Source organism: Salmo trutta, chromosome 23 (assembly GCF_901001165.1).
Source record: "Salmo trutta chromosome 23, fSalTru1.1, whole genome shotgun sequence".
Taxonomy (NCBI): Eukaryota; Metazoa; Chordata; class Actinopteri; order Salmoniformes; family Salmonidae; genus Salmo; species Salmo trutta.
The window spans coordinates 11,743,317-11,765,099 of NC_042979.1; the positions used below are offsets into that span (position 1 = coordinate 11,743,317).

Genomic DNA, 21,783 nt, shown 5'->3' on the forward strand with positions numbered 1-21,783 from the left:
TCATAATGTGGCAGTATACCCTCTCCTTGCACACTGCAACAATTTGGTAAAGTACACAACTAAGTACAGCAATATAGTTATGTCAACACAAAGGTACACTTTATATACAAAAGTATGTGGATACCTCTTCAAATTAGTGTGTTCTGCTATTTCAGCCACACCTGTTGCTGACCGGTATATAAAATCAGGCACAAAGCCATGCGATCTCCATAGACAAACATTGACAGCCTTACTGAAGATTTCAGTGACTTTCAACGTGGCACCATCATAGGATGCTACCTTTCTAACAAGTCAGTTCATCAAATTTCTGCCCTGCTAGAGCTGCCCCGGTCAACTGTAACTGCTGTTATTGTGAAGTGGAAATGTATAGGACAGGCATCATCAACTAGATTCAGCCACGGGCCAATTTATTTTCTTCAGCAGATGGTCGGAGGGCCAGGTCATGATTAAAGATCAATTGTAGACTGCAAATTGACCGCAAGAATCTCAGATATAATATTTGACTAAAACATTAATTTCAAACCTTGCTTACCTTGGTATACGATCACATTTCTATATTATGCGTTGGAATACTAGGGAACAGATATGCTGTTTTTTTTTAGTCTTATGTCCAACAATGAATTTTAAGTGTGTATATTTAAAAAAAAAACATTTGCTCAGAAACTCAAAGGGGCCAAATAAAACCACCGTCCAGGAGCAACAACGCCTCAGCAAAAATTGTCTGTCCTCGGTTGCAACACTCACTAGTGAGTTCCAAACTGCCTCTGGAAGCAATGTCAGCACAAGAACTGTTCGTCGGGAGCTTCATGAAATGGGTTTCCATGGCCGAGCAGCCGCACACAAGCCTAAGCCATGCGCAATGCCAAGCGTCGGCTGGAGTGGTGTAAAGCTCGCCGCCATTGGACTCTGCAGTAGAAACGTGTTCTCTGGAGTGATGAATCACTCTTCACCATCTGGTGGTCCGACGGACAAATCTGGGTTTGGCAGATGCCAGGAGAACCCTACCTGCCCGAATGCATAGTGCCAACTGTAAAGTTTGTTCGGAGGAGGAATATTGGTCTGGGGCTGTTTTTCATGGTTCCGGCTAGGCCCCTTTGTTCCAGTGAAGGGAAATCTTAACACTACAGCATACATTCTAGACAATTCTGTGCTTCCAACTTTGTGGCAACAGTTTGGGGAAGGCCCTTCCCTGTTTCAGCATGACAATGACCCCATGCACAAAGCGAGGTCCATACAGAATGGTTTGCCATGATCGGTGTCGAAGGACTGGCCTGCATAGAGCCCTGACCTCAACCCCATCAAACACCTTTGGGAAGAACTGGAACACCAACTGCGAGCCAGGCGTAATCGGCCAACATCAGTGCCCGACCTCACTAATGCTCTTGTGGCTGAATGGAAGCAAGTCCCTGCAGCAATGTTCCAACATCTAGTGGAAAGCCTTTCCAGAAGAGTGGAGACTGTTATAGCAGCAAAGGGGGGGGGACCAACTCCATATCAATGCCCATGATTTTGCAATGAGATGTTCGACGAGCAGGTGTCCACATACTTGACTAAAGTATCTTCTTTTGGCAAAACGTAGTCGTGGTAGCTCAGTAAATGCTAGTATTTATTTTTGAAAGCTGTCTCTTGATGTTCTGTTCCATGACGGCTAAAAGTTCTGTTCAGATGTGATGACGCCACAAACTGTTGCATGGTCCAGGTCAGGATATAATGTCATGTCACCAAGATTCCAATCTGGGTTTACTGTGTATCCAATCACAATCCACTGCAAAGGAGAGAGATAGATTATGAGAGGTGTGTAAGTGAAATAAACTCTTATTTTAATACCGTAGCTCTGTTTTCTCAGGTAAATGGTGATGTTAGGGGTTCAAGATTAATTTCCATGCCTTGCAGGTCTCTACTGAGTTTTTACATTGACAGCACATATGTTGTGGCTTCAGAGGACATAGGTTGCCCACCACTGGAATGTGATTTATGCAGGGGTAGGTTATATGGGGTTAATTTTAGCTTAATCTTTAGGCGTCTTGTTGACATGCAAGTTCAAAGAGGCTGAAGGAGAAGTTGTTGCGAGGAATAACAAGTGGACTATTGTTTTATATAAACAGCAAGACTTAGTTCTCTTCTCTTTTTAGGCCTGGGAATTTTAGGAATGTAATCCACTGTGATGGGGGATCCATCTGTTACTGTTTTATGTGGCGTCTGTGAGAGACTAGCACCTGCTAACAGCTCTCTCCCTCTGGAACATGGACTGGGGATTAGTGACATGTGACTACCCACCAGACATGCACTGGAGGACGAGTTTTTCCCTGACTCAAACTATGCAAACAATTTCCAAACACACGTTTCTTTACGCAGAACAATGAGCTAAACATTGGATTTAGTCATAGCCATATACGTGAGTTGGTGAAAGAGCAAGGGATAATCTCATAACTGTATGCTCGATAAATCCTTATCCCTGTTGTTATTCACTCTTACCAGGTCGCAATCGTGTCACTAGCAGCCCTTCTCGTTCTTGCCGTTGTCTCTGCTCTTCCTGCTCCTGCTCCTCCTCTTCCTCATTCTCACTGTTGCAGTGTCCCTCCCTGATCCTGCCCCCTGCAGCCCCTGCATCCCTCCCAGCAGCACTGGCCCGTAGGGCTACCAGCCGATGGTGGATGGCTACGTAGAGGCGAGCCACGTCCCTGGCGCTGGCCTGGATGAGGAACACCCGGACCGCCTGGGTCTCCACGTCGGTGGCCGTCACCTGGAGGTTCCGACGGGCGGGGCGACGCAGGTGTGTGTGGGGCCAGAGCTTAGTGTTGAGGATGACTTTCAGACTGCCCTGGTGCCTCATCACTGTTTTGATCGGAGGGAGGCAAGTGTGAGAGAGAATTACAGAAAGACGTGCGGATGTTGGCCAGAGTGAGGGGAATAGTAGTCTCCTTCATGGTAAACTCACCTATCCTGGACTGCAGCCCTCCTTTGGTCCCTGACGTTAGATCATTGAGTCGCAGGACTCCTCTCCCTCGCTCATTCCATGCCTGAGTTCCTTTTTCCAGAACAAACAGTCTGCAGGTCAGCTAAAAGAAAGGTATTTAAAAAGGTACATCACTATCACTGCTCTAGCAATAGGCATATTGAACATTTCCTATTTCAACACGTCCTCACCTGGACCACATTGCTCTCCTTCTCCTCCCCGGTGAACAGCTGAACCCGCCTGAGCACACGCTGCCTCCCACAGGACTCTGTGTAAGCTGCAGCAGACTCCCTCAGGCTGCTCCACACAGCACCTATCAACAAACACAGACAGCCCTTCAGCTGCAGTTCTGAAAGGCATACACTAAGAGGCAGTCAATTGCTATTAGAACTGAGGTGCACAACTCTAGTCCTCTAGGGCCGTAGTCTGGTGGACCAGTAAACCGGTAGACACTGTGGCCCTTGAGGACTGGAGATGTGTACCCATGCAAATCCAATGATGCCCCTAATGATTTACCTTTATGACTTGACTCAAAGGTGGAGGACTCAGAATTAGAGGAGCTGCAATCAGAATGTTCACTGCTGGGCAATTTCTGTGGTCTCTATATGAGGGTGAGAAAGTTTGAGTATTTCTGTAAATGCAATGTATTTTGTAGTTACATCATGTTTTATAGTCATCATATGCAAACTTGCTACTTTATAAGTATGTCATTGCTGCTCAAAAGTTTCCTGAACTCACCAAAACTCTCGCGCCCATGTTTTCCCCAAATACAAACTGGACCCTGTCTGAGGTAATAGTGTCTGCCTTCGATCTGTGGAGGGTGAACCAGAGGTCAGCAGAGAGGTCAGCAGGTTCAGAATCCCTGCTGGGAACTAAACCGTGTCTCTGACACCACGAAGCTCTGACAGAGGAAACAAAACCCAACACCACCGTCAGGGTCTCTGGATTAAAGCAAGGCTGTCCAGTCCTGGGTAAGGCCTGGAAGTTAACACTAACTACCCTGATTTAGTAACTAAACCCTGCCATAAATACATTTATAAAATCACTTCAGTGAAACATCCCTAATTTTATATATTAAACCAGGTGCCCTGCCTACCTGTGAACTTGAGGGGACGTCTTCAGATGTAATCCACTCACAGTGGAGGAGTGGTCAGTTGTGACGCTGCAGCAATCGTCTGAAAGGTCATGGCTGACCTGCGGTACAAAATACAACGCAAACCTTTTTATTTTACAGTCCTATTGTATTTCTGATTAATTACAGTAATGGCCGCTTGAGTCAAAGAACTCAACACAACCTTTATGTAAGTATAAAATAAATTGCAGCCAAAACATATTATATAATTGTGTGTTAATGTGGCAAGTTTGGGAGTAGAAAGGAAGCTATTCAGTCTCAGTGTGGTAAGCATTCTGATGCCGATTCAAACCGGTTTTGGGTGTATAAACCTGCTTCCTCCCACTCTCAGGCAGTGAGTGAATACATTTCTCTGAGAAAAACCCTGTTGGTCCCTCAGTCAGTGATGCAACCACAACTGAGGGGAACTAGTGTTTTACTATTGAAATACTTTTAAGGCCTGAGAGAGTTTTCACTCTTAATTTTTTACCTGAGAGAATGTTCTTGTTTCACTCTGTCAGGCCTTGTAGGACAATACCTGCTTGTTCACAGGCACTGACGTAACGCAGTTTCTCTGGACCCCCTGCAAGGTCGGAGTTCGGCCTATTTGGTTGTCATTCTCTCATGTTAAGCTAAACATTTCACGAAGCTATACACGGTGCTGAAATGCTCCCATTTTTAGACTGTTGGCAATACCGTAAATCAAGTTGGAAATTCAAACCTTGCAGATTGCAGGGCTACGGGAGTGTCCGGTATGCCAGTGTTCACAGGTGCCAGCTCAGGAGGACAAAGTCATGAGCCTAACACCAGGGTGTGCGACACGTGTCAAGAGAGAGAAGCACGGGGTGTTACTGACGCGTGAAGAGTTGGGGAATACCTCAGAGAGGTGTGGCTGTGAGGAGATGTTCCAGGGCTGAGGGACGAGGAGACGTGCAGGCTGAAGTAATGACCTTCTGACCCTGTTCAGAGGTGACACTACAAAGGAAGAGATGGAGTGTGTGAGAGGGAACAATGTCCTTTAAAGTCAGTCTTACAATCAGATATGGATTAAATATTAATCGTTCAGGGAATTGGAGGTCCTTTTAGATGACCACACTGAAAGATAAACATACCAGACAATACAAACTAACCTGTGTTTTGGGAAATGTTGGTCTGGTTGCAGAGATTTGAGGGCATGAAGACATTTGATCTTGAGACTAGGAGAGAGGATATCCATCAGAAGAGTTTACACACACACACATACAGTATATCATATGGTTAAAGTTAAAACGTGACCCAGATTTATGTCAAAGTGACCGCCAGACTTGGCACATGACAACATGCATAGCCAACACAGAGCAGTGAGGTTTCCACATGGGCACTAGTGGGTCATGGTGGTGATTTGTGAGGAGCAGGTGAGGGCTGCAGTGACAGAGTGAAACTGAAACGGATTAAGGGAAAGAGATACCAGGGGCTGCTGTGAATCTGAGGCCCTGACAGGGATGGTGTGATTGGAATGTATGGACCTACAGGGAATACTGGCACTGAACATAAACAGAAAACGTGTAAGAGTTTGACCATGATGCACTGCTTCGGTTCATTTAATAGATGGGGAGATATTTTATCCCAGTAAGATCCCAGTTTTATTAAGGCTACAATCATCTGCAGGTGAGTCAAGGAATTAAGCAAAGTGACTCAGTTGCCACTTATTTGCGTGGGCAATGTATGCCCTAGGGCAGTGGTTCCCCAACTGAAATTGGGTAGTGCATCATCAATTCCTCTTGTCATGTTAGTCATTGCATAACTTAGAGAGCTATTTATAACTTGTCAGAAATGGCCAGATCAGCTAGCTGTAAGCTAACATTTATTTATTTTTGCCCATAGATATTGTTGTAATTTTTTGTCCCTCAAATCACATGAATACACATTAGACATGGCAAAATGTTTAGAATTGAAAGAAAATTTAAAACGTCAAAATGTTCTTTGCACCCCATGACAGAATGTGTAGAATTCCATCAAATAAGCTTTAAACCTGCACAATTCTCCCCTCCAACAAGAGGGGTGAGAACAGTTTGTGTCATGAACAGTGCTTGTGCCCATGTTCCCCAATGCTGGAAGGGGAATCCCTGCCCTAGGGGACAGAAATCTCGCAAACAGAGCGACATAGCGTCGTACCCGATCCGTTCCCAAATGTAAGCCACACAAAAATACGTAGAACTATGTGTGAAAACGACGCACCGTCGCTGCACTTTCGTAGTTTGCGTGAAGTGTGTAGGGCCCTTTAGAGAGATCAAATGTTGTGTAGGAGGGGAGTTTTGTTTACCTGGAGGACGCGGGGGAAAAGCGAGAGCACTTGATCGCACTCGTCTACTGCCGTCACAGGAGCCTGTCCGAGACACAGAGAAAAACAATGCATATAAAACCTTGATTGGTTGGATTACCACACTGCCAATCACAGGCCAATCATTCTAGTCAATGATTGACAAAGCCGCCTACCAATCCCATCACAATACAGGGTCCTTCGTCATTAGAAAAAGTGAATTATGTAACCCATATATGATTCATAATACCTGTACACAGTATAAAGGTGCAATTTTAAGAGATCTTACAGACACATCTCCTTTACCAAAGGAACAAAAGAAAAATGGAAAGAAAAGGCATTATGATTCATGATTATGTCTGGTGTTATGCACCAGTACTTATGTGTACTGGACAGTGACAACTCACCTTTCCTGGTTCTGTTGTTAGGGTTCGGGTAGGTGAGGGATCTGACTCGTTTGTTTGGACTGATTCCCATAACTATTTGGAGAACAAGAAAAAGATGCAGAAGCACGACTGTCCGTGGAATAGAAAGTAACAAAGTAATCATCTATCAAAATGGTTGATTGTTATGACATGCAGCAGCGGCAAGTTATGACGCTTACCTGAGCCCTCCTCCCATCTCTCTGCGCTTCTCTGTAAACAAAACGATTATTTTAGCATGTAACGAAATGATACATACTCTTTCACTACATGATTTGTTTCACACCATGCATTTGCATCCTGTCAACATTGTAGGCCTACCCATTATTAGGATAAAGTTTACCTTCATGGATGGGGTTTTCTTTTGAAAGATGAACATTGGTGGGGCAAGCACCGTTTGTTCTGTAAAAAGACGAATAATAGCACAGTTAGAGAGAATTCTCCTTGTTGCAGTTTGATATGACTGAATCAGTACTTAAAAGGGACTTTTAAAAATGTTTTTTAGTCAAAAAGATAGCGGAATATGTTTTTACAGTATGTTTTTCCAATGGCATCATCTGGTGTGCATCATGTGATTTCAACCAAATATGAGTAGGCATTGCCTACTAATTAGTTAAAATCACATGACGCATAACAGATGATGCCATTTGGAAAAACGTATCTTACTCTATCTTTTTTGACTAGAAAACATTGAAACGTGCCATTTTCACATACGTTGATGTTGTTGGGGTAGTGATGGAGAAAGAAATATATTTTTATTACATTATTCATGCATGAATCTTAGCTAAACCCTAGCTGGGCTTAAAGCATTAACTTATTCAATTCAAATAGGAAAACACTTTTCTTAATTTTGTCACTGAAACCACAAAGACGTAACTTGGGAAATGGGTCTGAATCTGTGAGCTGTCAGTACACACTGTTCTGCCAAGAACCTAAAATGCGATGCTAGGAAAATCAACAGTAAAACTTTTCTTGAATTTAAGAGTAATTTACACACAACACTATTATTCCTCAATAAACCCTCAAAACACACAGCCAGCTAAACAACTATTACCAAAGATCCACTCACAATGCAGAGGATGATCGCCAAGAAGTTGAAATGTCACACTGGCTGGAAAAATCAACACAACGGCCCAAAGAGCAGTGAGATCACTAGGCTCGCCCACAGTTCTGGAGATGTCAATTGTCATCCCACCTCAATGTATTATCCTAATGAATGGAGGCTTTGACATCCAAGGCCTCTTATGTAACCACACAGCCTGACAAGGGGCTCTGGGAGCTGGGGACAGGCCCACCGTGGCAGGGGTGAGTGATGGGATAGCAGTGGAGGTGTGAGCCAGCTAGGCAGCAGACGCCAAGGCTTGGCCATGGGTAAAACTGACCTGTCTGGAGGCTATAAATACACAGGGATTCTGTCACTGATCTGACCTTGTATTATGAAGTCTACATGGAGTCAGTGAGTAATGTCTTTTGGTGTGTTAATTCCAGGGGAGAACGACTGCCCCCTCTCATTGAAGCCACGGAAGTTCAAGGAACACCGCGGTACAGCAGGCATTGTTAACAGAAAATAAGCTCCCCATAATATTGAATAGAAAAATGGAAACCTTTTGGTAAAAAAGAAATATTTACACAAAGAGACAATCATGGTACCAATAATTGATCTATTACACCAGATGCATGTCCTTGAACAAATTATTTTAAAAATCGCACCCAGAAGAAGTTAAGGATAATTTAGTTGCTAATGGCAGCCTGCAGTACCCAGGCTGGCCTTCAACTTGAGTTACTCAATGAGAGGGGGCAGCACTGAGTTAGCCTGCAATGTCACTTCCTGGAGTAGCTCAAACTGCGCCACAGATTATGCATTATATTGACCAGAAAGCGTCCGCTCTTACAATTAAAAAATAAAATCTTCAAAAATGGAAGGCAGTCGGGAGGAGGCAAGATCAGGTAGGACCATTCTAGCCAATGAGAGGGGCAGATACGTGTGTAAATAACAGGCACATCTCCGACATAAAGTTGTCCAAGTTAACATGTGGAATTATTTTAAGATGGTCATACCAAGGATCATTTAGCTATTTGATTTTGAATTTTAAGACCCCTTAAGGTATCCCAATTTTTAAATGTTTTATTATTGGATGAAACATTGAATTTGGCACTACTGCTATTAGCCAATAGAACGAAGGTTACGTATGTAACCACGGTTATGTGAGCTATATGGATCACTCCAATATATTGGTATCACTCCGCGGCGGAGGGATACATCCGAGGTGAGGGTTTACAGATTTACTCCCGTGTACACCTGTGTCATGGCTGGGATCCGCCCCTATATATAGACCCCATGACCGCGACACACGTTCTTTGCATACGTCTTTAGGCGGCTCAAGCACCGTAGAGGACTGGAGTGATCCATATCGCTTCGTGGTTACATACGTAACCTTCGTTATGTTTCACTATATTAGATCACTCCAATATATTGGTATACCTGTAACATATTTAGTCGGTGCTAGAGGGACCTGGCCAGCCAGCGGCGAAGTCCCAGCGCGGGACCGAGAAACAGGGTCCGTCAATGTGGAAGGGGGGTCCCGGCACAGTCCCCGGAAAGGGAGGCGACGCTCAGGACCGCTGAACCAACCGCAGAGGGAGGTGCCATATTCACCCGATAGTACCTAGCAAAGGTGCAAAAGGAAGCCCAGCTGGCTGTAGCACAAATATCAGCGAGGGGCACTCCTCACTGGCTCCACATAGGCAGCCAGTGCCCGCACAGGGCACAGCATGCCCGACTTCCCCGCCACTGCCGGGGGGGTCGTAAGCAGACAGGATAAAAGGGATGTTAACATGCCTGTCTGACAGAACCTTCGGGAGGAATGAATTGTTGGGGCGGAGAGATATACTCCTCCCACCGGGGTCCATCCGGTAGCCCTCAGAACTTACCGAAAGAACATGGAGCTCACCCACCCTTTTCATGGAAGTAATAGCTACCAAGAAAGCCACCTTCACAGAGGTGTTTCAGGGAGGCAGACTCCAACGGTTCGAAAGGCGGCTTTGCCAAAGCTGCCAAGACCACATCCAGATCCCAGCTTGCCATTGAGCGGGTCCTAGCTGGATGCAGGCGACGAACCCCCTTCATAAACCTGGAGACCAAGGAATGGCGCCCCACTGGCCTGTCCATCCAGAAAAACCGCCAGCGCAACTGGTATGCCGCGGTTGTAGCCGTTATCCTTGATCTCTGCGTGGTGTTCATTACACCCTCCTGTAGTCCTAACATGGACCATTGGTGCCGTTCAGCGGCCAAGCCCACAGACTGAGGCGGCGCTGTCTTGGATGCCACAGCGTTCTCCCGGCCTGAGACAGCAGGTTTTGTCTCAGGGGCAGTTATAAAGGTGTCCTAGACAACAGGGACAGGAGAAGGCAATATATTTTGATTTGTTTAACACTTTTTGGTTCCTACATGATTCCATATTTGTTATTTCATAGTTTGTATTCCCTACTATTAGTCAATGTAGAAAATATTAAAAATAAAGAAAAATCCTGGAATGAGCAGGTGTCCAAACTTTTGACTGGTATGCGTGTGTATTGATCTCCTTATTTAACACACTAAAATATCTCCATATATACTTCAATTCTTTTAACTGGTACCGAAGACCTTCTTGTGAGGCTTGTGGGTATCCTAGAGCAAAACACCATTGCGCTCTTGAGAGTCTCAGCTTTCAATCAAGTCATGGTCATAGTACTTTGTAGTACCATTAGGAGCCGACAGACGTTTTGGTGAGAAGACCGATTTTGGGGATGTCTCATGGTCTGACAGACACCGCTCTAGCTCTGCCACCTTCCACCGTAGATGACAGGGCGATATCGGCGGATGTGGTGGATTGAGACGCAGCCCATGCTAACAAACTGATATCTCTCCATCTTAAACAGGCGGATTTTGATGGGATTTTTGTATTATGTTAATTAGATTTCTGCGGGGGTGGAAATTGTAAGCTAAGGGTTTAACCGACTTCATTTGGCTTCAATGCGCTACTCAGTCTTCACATAGGAATGAATGCTGTCACGTGGTCCATTCACATATACAGTTAATTCACACCTTGAGATTTGCCAGTGCTGTGTCAGTGAATGTGCTCACTCTGGGCATGGAGAGAGATGGTGTTCACACTTCGTTCAGTGACAGATGATCACTTGGAGTTCACCCAGGTCTACTGTGTAAGCACCCTAATCTAACGACTATTGACTGTTCAGATGCAACAGATGATTGTGGCATGCACTGATTAACATTGAAATGTGTGTTGCTTCTTGCATTTATGTGGTTGTTCAGCTTTCCTTGAAAGCTAAAAAGTACAGTAACGCTTCATCGGAGGCTATTTCTTGCCACATCTGCAATCCTCTGTGACCTGGGGACATCACACACTACTTATTAACCCTAGAGTCCAACTCTGAGGACTTCCAATCACATGGCCTACGTTAGACAAACGGCAGGGCACGACAAATGGAATGGCACTTTACACAACACTCCAACACGCCAGTGATGCCAGAGACAAGTGCCTATTCCCCAGAATATGTACTGGAAGCAACAGCTTAGAGAGGTGATCATCAGTGTATACAGTAGAGTGTTTTTGCTGTGTCAACTGTCTACTTAACATAATAGCAGCACTGTGTATCCTCCCTGACATATAGGTGATGTTGTATATGCACGTCGTCGCTACTGTGTGAAAATACTTATTCACAAGTCAGGTACCATACTACTCACAGTTGAGTTTGGTCACCGCAGACAACCCAGACATACTGACGTTTTTTTTTTACACATTGCATCTCCCCCCATTTCGACTCTTCCTCCCCAAACTTTCCTCCTCTCTCCTCTTCCTCCCCTACAGCCCTCCTCCTCCCCTATCCTCTGTATGGGCAGACACTCTCTCAGTGTTATATTAACTATGTAATGTTGCTGTTACCGTAGGTCTGAGGGTCCAGAGGTCAGCCAGCTCCTGACCTCGGCCGAGGGCCATACGTATCACACGTCACGAGAAATTCCAATAAGCACAGTCAGGTTAACTCCAGAGAGCAGCAGGCAGGCCAACACTTTATGACAGACAATTTTTTTCCACATCACGGATTACAAGGGTCATTACATAAGTGAGAGAGGAGGGTATTAAATAAACATTATTAAAACTGTCAGCGTTTCGTGAACAGACATGTTGCCAAATAGGAAATGAAAAAGAAAAGAAGCTCGCTTCCTTTGAGCTTAAAAGAGCACGCACTCTGAAAATTCTCTGGAATATTGCAGACAAGGTCTGTCTAAGTTAATGACGTAACTTAATACGCTTTCAAGTTCAAGTTTTTACTTAAAAGTAATCCTCAGAGAAAACCCCTTACATGCCTGTCTCTGCTAGAAAAAGCTGAGGAGCACTGCAATCTGGCAGTGGCCAGCTCCAGTCACTCAGAGAAGAGGACCACACAATGGTGATCTATGAAGAGTGACGTCAATAGAGATGCACATGCCCTGTCCATGCTCAGCGCAGAAGTGAACCATTCCTGAGACCTCTCATAGTGAATGAACGCATCTATCACGATGAGATCCAACCAAGACAAAGCTGCCCTTTGATAAAGCAGTTCAGCTTCACAACAGAGAGAGCTGCTACTGTAGATGTGTTCAGCCCTGCTACAGGACAAGCTGTATGTGTGTGTCGTTGTGTTTTGATCTCCTTCAGTAGTGTGTGTGTGTGTGTGTGTGTGTGTACTAGCTGAACGACACCAAGGTCAGGAGAACCCAACAGAGCGAATGATGGATGGCGTGAATCATCATGGGGTCTTGTGTGCTGTGCTCTCCCTCAGTCACGTTGGTCTTCCATCCAACCCTGTGATGACCAGGCATCCGGGCTCGGAGATTAGCCCAGGCAGAAACACACACAGCACGCGCATGTGCACATATTCATGCACCCACAGCTAATCCACCCTACATCCCTGCAGAAACAATAAACACACAGTACAGCCATGTGGTATAGGCCTACATACGTCAAACACTTGTATTGACTCACGGCTAAACCATTCTATTGCAGACTGTATAAGGAAGAAACACTAACTTGTCTTTATTGTAGACGCCTCACACTGCTTTAGCAGAGCCTTTCAGCAGCATGAGCAAAAACAACAGTAAGCCTACTCTAAAAGCGATCCATGTAGCTTTTCCATGGTAATACTTTCATTTGGTTAAAATCTATTTTTCATCCAGATTTTGTTTAACATATTATTGTTTGATGTTGCCTAGTTCCAGGTTTTGGAATACACAGGTAAAAGATTGGAACTGTTTGTTAAAGTATGTTCTCTCGGTCCTCCACTAGGGTTAACTTAACGGAACTGTAGAGAGGCAGTGTGCTTCTCTTCTAGCTGTAGCTGGGCTCCACAAACCTCTGCCCTGAGAAAGATACCCGGAGGAGAGCCCATTGAACACACACAAACACACGCACAGTTTAGAAATGTCCTTGTCTCTGTTAGGAGCAGGAATGGGGGAGAAGAGGGGGCACTCACCCTAAGCTGCCTCAGACCGGGCTACTCTGGACTCCAGAATGCCACTCAAAGGCTAGTCTGGGTGAAATTTACTGTCCAGTGAAAATCTTTAAAAAGTTCATATTCTGTTAACTAATACCTAATAATGTTGTTGATTCTTCCTATACTCATATTTGTGGCCAAAGCACACTGTAAATGGGAGAAAACCCCACCTCAAACTGTCATACTCCTGAGGAGGATGAGTTGGCCAATCAGGGGTCTACTTGCATGAATATCTTTTATGAAGGGTATACGCCCACACCATTCTTTTCTTGGGGTACGCCCACACCCTTCTTTTCTTGGGGTACGCCCACACCATTCCAACACAGAAAAGCAGTTTAACATACTTACACTTTTTTTTTGTAATAAAAAAAGTAATTTTGGAAAAGTAAATCTGGAAACATTTCATTTAAAAGGGCAGAGGGCCCCCCCCCCGCACCATGCCACCATCCCCCTCATAACTCTGCCTTGCCTCCCCCCGTCTCCCCCCTGATAGAGCGTACCCACTGTCACATGTTTCATGCGAAGAGAGCCTCTATTCACACACTTGCTGGCTGCGGGCCCAATTGGGGTTTTAGTGGTTACAATAACTGTTCTCGGATCGCCCAAACAAACAACAACACACCAATAGCTCAGTTTAGCAGTACATCTGGGCTTCATTTAGGGAGCTGGGATTACATTAGAAAAACCAACTTGAAAGACCACAAACAAAACACATGGCCAGCATACAGCTGCATCACAGCCTAATGGCCAGGCCGATGGTTACAGACATGGATAAAACTAGTCAGACAAAAACAGCATTCATCTTCTAATACAAGAATGCGAGTTCTGGATTGGTGAACTTAACAAAATCCTATTTACTGTGTGCATTTCAGCCACTGGCCACAACTAATACGTCTCACTCACCAATACACGTTAATTGCTTTGCACACAAACACTCCACGCAAGTCAGTTAAATTCAGCTCTGTTGTACAGGATGTCCATGAACTCATAATGAACTATGGTCAATTCCACATTAACAGAGCGATGCAAAGACTCAGATTTTTCATTTTAAAATGTATGTCAAACAAAAACCAATGATTGGAAAGTTAAACAAACCACACAACTCTATGCAAAAGGACTATTTTTTAACAATTTCCACAGAGATGTTTACAAAAACACATTTACTTGAAGAACAGTGTAGATGCAGTGTTCGGTAACAGAACGACATCACACAAAACAGCGCAAACCTTCAGTCTGTTACCAAACTTTGCGTCTGCGCTGTTCTTCAAGTAAATGTGTTTTTGTAAAATGTTCTCTGTCACCGTGGAATTGCCTTTGTTACTTTTCCTGATAAAAGACAGACGGCTTTCCTAATGTGCATAGGTACCAGATACTGTTTTAGGGATCATTCTAATGTAGAACAGGAAATACTGCAAGAAAACCGTGACTCTACTGGTGACCCAGATTCCAGCCAAGGACCCCCTCCAAAGGGTCTACAAATCTAAACACACACACACACACACACACACACACACCTGGAGATCCCCCTGGATGCTCTCTGACTGCTGGGAGATAAGCCAGACTGGGCCTCTAACAGGCTATTAAACGGAGCGCTTCGCCCCATAAGAATACGAGGCTACTTACAACCTCCAACTATTGGCACGGGCATATCTAACTCACTGAGATCTCAGTCACAGGCTCATTAATCACTTGCCATAACTTTGTTAGCTCTGCAGCTCTAGATGAAAACAGACTTTAACTGGGAAAGTAGGGGAAAGCAAGGTCTGAGCATGTGATTTTCCTAGGAATATCAGGAATCATAATTTAATGATGGTTTATTGAACAAATCTTGAATAATTTGGTTACCTTGATGGCCTCGTCCTCAACACTTATCTCAACCTGCTTATTGTCTCCCCTACAGCAAACAGCTGGGAATTGGTTATCATTGAAAGTACCGTAAATAACCCAGCATTTCTGACCATATTGAGAGCTACACAGCTAAATATCTCTCGTTAAGAACCCTGTGAAACCTTCAAAAATCAGGTTAACTCCTCTGCTTCTCTTGCAGATGTTTTTTTTTCACCTGGCAAAACACTTCCTTGTTGCAATAGAATGATCTAGTATGTATTTTTCAACTCTTCAGTCTGAAACATGACACTATAGGGGAGAGAGGGGCTGGAGTTTGGTTATGGAGGAGGGTGTGGGGGTACCCAACCTATGTCAGGGTTCACGCTCAAATTTGAGAAAGTGGCTAGGCATTGGGCATGACTGGTAGCTTAGTGTAGAATTAGCTAGCCTGATCTGGGTCTCATTTTAATAAGTGGACTCAGTAACCTTAAGTGGGGGGGGGGGGGGTGAAAGTGAAACCCCTCCTCCTGAGATGAGATCTGATCATGTCTTCCACATACAGTACTTCTCTCCAATGAACTCACTTCATTCCTGAATGACACTGAGCTGAAGATGAATATCCTGCCGCCATAGAATGTCAACTCATCCCTATAGTTCACAGGCTTGGTTCAAGAGCATCAACAAGACAAGATTTATTAAGATCCAAGCAGTATTAGAAATCAGTTCATTTACTGAACCATACATTCATCCTGCTACATCATTTCCCATAAAAATCAGCATGCCAATTCTTTCTCTTTACAGCCAGAGGTCTGCTCTAAAAAAGCTTCCATGCTTCATAGTTGTGTGGAAGCTCTCATCAGCGATATCATCAGTGCTGATTGATCAGCTACACTACATGACCAAAAGTGTGTGGACACCTGCTCGTCGAACATCTCATTCCAAAATCATGGATATTAACATGGAGTTGGTCCCCCCTTTGCTACTATAACAGCCTCCATTCTTCTGGGAAGGCTTTCCACTAGATGTTGAAACATTGCAATGAGGACTTGCTTCCATTCAGCCACAAGAGCATTAGTAAGGTCGGGCATTGATGTTGGGCGATTAAGCCTGGCTCGCACTCTGCGTTCCAATTCATCCCAAAGGTGTTAGATGGGGTTGAGGTTAGGGCTCTGTGCAGACCAGTCAAGTTCTTCGACACCAATCTCAACAAAACCTTTCTGTATGGACCTCGCTTCGTGCACGGGGGCATTGTCATGCTGAAACAGGAATGGGCCTTCCAAACTGTTGCCACAATGTTGGAAGAACAGAATCGTCTAGAATGTCATTGTATGCTGTAGTGTTAAAATTTCCCTTCACTGGAATTAAGGTTCCTAGCCTGAACCATCAAAAATAGCCCCAGACTATTATTCCTCCACCAAACTTTACAGTTAGCACTATGCATTTTGGGCAGGTAGTGTTCTCCTGGCATCCGCCAAACCCATAATCGTCCGACGAAATGACAGATGTTGAAGCGTGATTCATCACTCCAGAGAACGCATTTCCACTGCTCCAGAGTCCAATAACGGTGTGCTTTACACCACTCCAGCGCAACGCTTGGCATTGTACATGGTGATCTTAGACTTGTGTGCATCTGCTCAGCCATGGAAACCCATTTTGTGAAGCTCCCAACGAACAGTTCTTGTGCTGACATTGCTTCCAGAAGCAGTTTGGAACTCGGTAGTGAGTGTTGCAACCGAGGGCAGACAATGTTTTACGCGCTACGCGCTTCAGCACTTGGCGCTCCCATTCTGTGAGCTTCTGGGGTCTACCACTTCACGGCTGAGTCGTTGTTGCTCCTAGACATTTCCACTTCACAATAACAGCACTTACAGTTGACTGGGGCAGCTCTAGCTGGGCAGACATTTTACAAACTGACTTGTTGGAAAGGTGCATCCTATGATGGTGCCACGTTGAAAATCACTGAGCTCTTCAGTAAGGCCATTCTACTGCCAATGTTTGTCTATGGCTGTGTGCTTGATTTTATACACCTGTCAGCAACATGAGTGGCTGAAATAGCCGAATCCACTAATTTGAAAGGGTGTCCACATAATTGTGAATATATAGTGTATCTACTGATACCTCCCACCTTTTACAGGCCTGAGATAAGAACCTGACCAGAGCCCACAGAAAGCCTGTGCTTGTGTGCTCTATGAAGTTAAACAAGAACTCTAGAGATACTGCATCAGGATACTGTGTGTGTGTGTGTGTGTGTAAAATTAAATATAAATGTCACTACTGTAAGAGCAAAGACGAGCACACGATATGTGACACAGTAAACTATTTTGTTTTTTTAGAAATCTATTTATTTTTTGGGCACAAGTGAATAAATTTCATTTTTGCAGCAGGGCCTATTAAAAGGCTTATCACATTGAGAATATAGGGAATAACAATATTGTGTAGCGTTACGGCAATACATTTACTTTTGTCTTAAGTACACAATTAGATTTAGATTATTATCTAACAGTCAAGACCTGTTAAAGACACTTTTGAAAAAGTGAGATGAAATGACAACTTTACCCTTTAACTCTTCAGCTACGTCCTGCGCGCATCCTCCATCCTGCGCCAGAGAGGTATTCCCCCTCCGCGGTCTGGAGGTGACAGGTCCTGCCGCTCCACACACACTCTCCGCGGGCTCCACCGTACAGGGAATATTTTCATGGAAGTCCGAGACAGGCATCATTGAATAATACGCTGAAATATCTTCGTTCGGGGAAAGATTCCCTCTCATTCTTCGGGTCTGAAGCTGTGACAAACTAGTAAAATAAACACAACCTCATGAAAAGGAGGAAACCCCCCCAGATAAGTGGTGATTTGCTCTCTTGGTGTCAAAAGCGTGATTGTCCGGAATTGTTGATTTTCTTACTCTCGATTCAACTGTCTGTCAGTTTGCCTTCGCTGTGGTCATGAATGAACGGTCATACACCGTGTTCACTACCGAGCGTACGCCACATTGTGGCTCCTGTCTGCTTGGAAAATGTGGGCGTGGTGAGTGACATAAACCAGGTCAACCCCCTCAATCAGTTTATAGTGCTGTGGTAACTGTACTTAAATTAATGCACTCTAAATGGCATTAAAAAACAGATACGCTTAACGGAAAGCGTCTAGAGATTGGAATCCATATCTATACCAACATAGGCAGTTACTCCAAAAGAGCACATGGCAAGTAATACTATAACAGGATAACTAGAACAGATATGCAAAGGACCAACTTCAGTCAAAACGAATGGTAAAATAGTTGTCATTTTCTTATTTATTTAACCAGGCAAGTCAGTTAAGAACAAAGTATTATATTCAATGACAGCCTATACCGGCCAAACCCGGTGTAGGCTGGATATGAACCCGAGGTGTCTATAGGGACACCTCTAGCACTGAGATTTTTTTATTTTTTTTAAATGTTAGCATTTTTTTTCTAGCACTGAGATGCAGTGCCTTAGACGGCTGAGCCACTCGGGAGCCCAATTACATAAAGCCTAATTAAATAATCAATGGTAGATACATGCTATTTTTTTATGTTGTATTATACCTCCTTAATCATGTGACTCATAATTAAGGATGTATAATACAACATAAAGAAAATAGCATGTATCTACCATTGCTCTAGAAGTGCCTAAACTATCTTTTGACAAAAAAAGGTACATTTGTCAGTGCGGAAATTCCAAAGGTTTTGTTCCATAAAAAACATGAATGAAAATGGGCATGATGCTCTATGTCAGGGTTCCCCAACTGGCGATCCACAGCTGGTTTTATTTGGCCCCCCAAGTACTGAGCAAAAAAAGTTTTTCATTGTTGGACATAAAGACTGTAAAAAAAAACACCAGGAAATCAGCTCCAGGTGTTTTAATTTCAGGAATCTGTTCCCACACATAATAGAGAGACAGGTGATCTTATACACACGTAAGTAAGATGTGAAATGATTATGTTTTAGTCAAATATGATATCTGTTTCGGCTTCTTGCGGTCAATTTGCAGTCTACAAATTATATGTAATTATGTTCCGGCCACCTCGACTATCCGCTCAAGAAAAAATCGCCCCGCGGCTGAATCTAGTTGATGATCCCTGCTCAATGTGTTATTGCCTTATCACCCCACTCTTATGGAACTTTGCCCAGGATCACCTGAATCCAAGTAGGTCACACAGAATCGTTTTTTTCAGTAACCAAATGGGTAAAAATAAAGACTTTAGGGACTGAGTAGCCATGCCTACTGTAATTGAGTTACATGCATCTCTCTAAACTTTTGGATGGCAGTTGAGCAACCTCTAAGTATTTTCGTATAATGCCTTAATTTGGCTTGGCCTTTTGCAATATGCTTAGCTTGAACTTTGGGAAATGTCCAGAGTGAGCTTGCTTTCAATTGTTGTTGGATTCTTTCCCCAAATCATGAGGGAGAAACAGGATATGAATATGTGCTCTGTGTAGCCTTTGCTTTATGAGAGCAAAGAGTGCTGCTGGCAACTTCACCTTGTGCTGCAACTTTATTCCCACTCTTCCTAAGTTCCCATAGTAGCTGTACTACTTATTTATTATCGACACTACAGCATATATGGTGACACAGAGCGTTGATTCATATTAGTAGATGCATAACACTTATTAGCACAATTATCCACATCATTTAATAAAGCATTCTGTCTTCCCCTTGATCCTAACTTGGTCTTGTCTGTTCAGGGTGTAGTTTACCCTGGGATGGGAATCGTAAATGTGGCCCAGTGCCAGTGCTTGACTTGGATTGAAATAGGTGCCGGTACTAATTTGGGGTGCTGGTACTGTTTAAACTTAGGTGCAGGAGCTCCACAATACTTTGAGCTGCAGGAGCTCAAGCAGTAGAACATTTTAGGTGCTGGTACTCAGCTCCAGTGAGCTCCTGCCCAGGTCAAGTACTGCCCAGTGCTCATAGCTATTAATAACCTGGAGTGGATGCCTGCTGGCTATAGGCTACTACTCTATTTCATTAAACAATATGAATTATGCATCAACACGGGCATCTGTCCAACACGGGACAACATACCTGTGTGTACTTTGTTTTTGAAAATATGGTCTCTATTCAGAATAGTTTTAAGAATGGCTAAGTACATCAACAAAGATTGTTTATTAGGCTTCTGTAACAAGGTGCTACAGGCCAGGCATGGATTACTGTGATATCATGAGATGTTTCAAAATGCCAAGCAGCATTACAACACACAGTCCCATGCTGGTGCCTGCCTGGTTGTCACGTGGGATCCCCCAGCTGGTGATTGTGATGCATGACGATACACTCCAAGAGAAAAAGGTGCTATCTAGAACCTAAAACGGTTCAAGAACGCTTCTGCGTTCCATGTAAAACCCATTCGACAGATGGTTCTACATGGAACCCAAAAGAGTTCTTCTATCTGGAACCAAAAAGGGTTCTTCTATGGGGACAGCCGAAGAACCCTTTTGGAACCCTTTTTTCTAAGCGAGTACAGGAGGGATAGGACAGATTCTGAGTGAAGGGTGCAGGACTGGAACAGGCTGGTTTTTTGAGCATGCTCAGTTGGAGCGGGAGGAATTTTCCACTGTGTGTAACCAGGCAGCAGCCTTGGAGGGGGCAAAGGCTCTCTGCTCAGAAGGGCTGTCTGTTGTGGTGTGCTATTGTGTGTGTTAATGTTGACTTCATGTGTGTAGTGGTAAAGCTACTGTGGCTGATTGTATGTGTTTATGTGTGTATGTGTGTATGTATGCGCTCTTCTGTTCTTTTGTGTTTTTCTTTTTCACATGGTGTATTTTATATAGTTGGGGCTTGTGTCTGTGTGCTTATCTATGTGTTGTCTGAATGTGTTTGCTCGGACTGTGAGCGTTCCACAATCAATTTTTAACTCTCAGTGCCAGGCTCCCCCTCCACTCTCCTCTTTAGGTCCATTACACAACCCTCTCTGCCCTTCATCAATCTCACCTGATAACAACCAGCTGGTCTTTCTCTGTATACAATGCATTCGGAAAGTATTCAGACCCCTTGACTTTTTCCACATTTTGTTACGTTACAGCCTTATTCTAAAATGGATTAAAAAAAATGTTTTTCCTCATCAATCTACACACAATACCCGATAATGACAAAGCGAAAACAGGTTTTTAGAAATGTTTGATAATTTATTAACAAGAAAAAGACCCTTTGCTATGAGACTGGATATTGAACTCAGGTGCATCCTGTTTCCATTGATCATCCTTGAGATGTTTCTACAACTTGATTGGAGTCCACCTGTGATAAATTAAATTGATTGGACATGATTTGGAAAGGCACACACCTGTCTATATAAGGTCCCACCGTTGACAGTGCATGTCACAGCAAAAACCTAGCCATGAGGTCGAAGGAATTGTCCGTAGATTGTGTTGAGGCACAGATCTGGGGAATGGTACCAAAACATTTCTGCATCATTGAAGGTCCCCAAGAACACAGTGGCCTCCATCATTCTTAAACAGAAGAAGTTTGGAACCACCAAGACTCTTCCTAGAGCAAAGTACAGAGAGATCCTTGGTGAAAACTTGCTCCAGAGCGCTCAGGACCTCAGACTGGGGTGAAGATTCACCTTCCAACAGGACAACGACCCTAAGCACGAAACGCAGGAGTAGCTTCGGGACAAGTCT

The 21,783-nt window shown here is 44.0% G+C and overlaps 1 protein-coding gene across 2 annotated transcripts; it reads right to left on the bottom strand.

Moving 5' to 3' along the window:
• Positions 1–1,605: 1,605 nt before the first annotated feature.
• On the bottom strand, positions 1,606–18,231 carry LOC115159351 (ran-binding protein 3-like). 2 transcript variants are annotated; one of them, XM_029708958.1, is made up of 14 exons: positions 17,706–18,231; positions 7,132–7,190; positions 6,971–7,001; positions 6,774–6,845; positions 6,370–6,432; positions 5,198–5,263; positions 4,945–5,042; positions 4,053–4,150; positions 3,695–3,857; positions 3,473–3,557; positions 3,148–3,269; positions 2,939–3,059; positions 2,476–2,835; positions 1,606–1,765 (listed from the first exon to the last, which is right to left on the bottom strand). In XM_029708958.1, exons 1-14 carry the CDS (start codon positions 17,914–17,916, stop codon positions 1,719–1,721), a joined length of 1,596 nt encoding a protein of 531 aa, XP_029564818.1. In that variant the 5' UTR covers positions 17,917–18,231; the 3' UTR covers positions 1,606–1,718. The 2 variants fall into 2 exon arrangements, with proteins under 2 accessions (XP_029564818.1, XP_029564819.1); XM_029708959.1 differs by having other exon boundaries at positions 3,695–3,767; positions 17,706–18,230.
• Positions 18,232–21,783: the final 3,552 nt, after the last annotated feature.

Excerpts from the sequence above, each read along its gene's own strand:
- LOC115159351 (XM_029708958.1), bottom strand. The coding sequence starts at position 17,916 with ATGAGAGGGAATCTTTCCCCGAACGAAGATATTTCAGCGTATTATTCA. Across the intron at positions 6,433-6,773 it reads TAACAACAGAACCAGGAAAG|GCTCCTGTGACGGCAGTAGA; the intron begins GTGAGTTGTCAC and ends TGTCTCGGACAG. Across the intron at positions 3,060-3,147 it reads AGGAGAGCAATGTGGTCCAG|CTGACCTGCAGACTGTTTGT; the intron begins GTGAGGACGTGT and ends CCTTTCTTTTAG.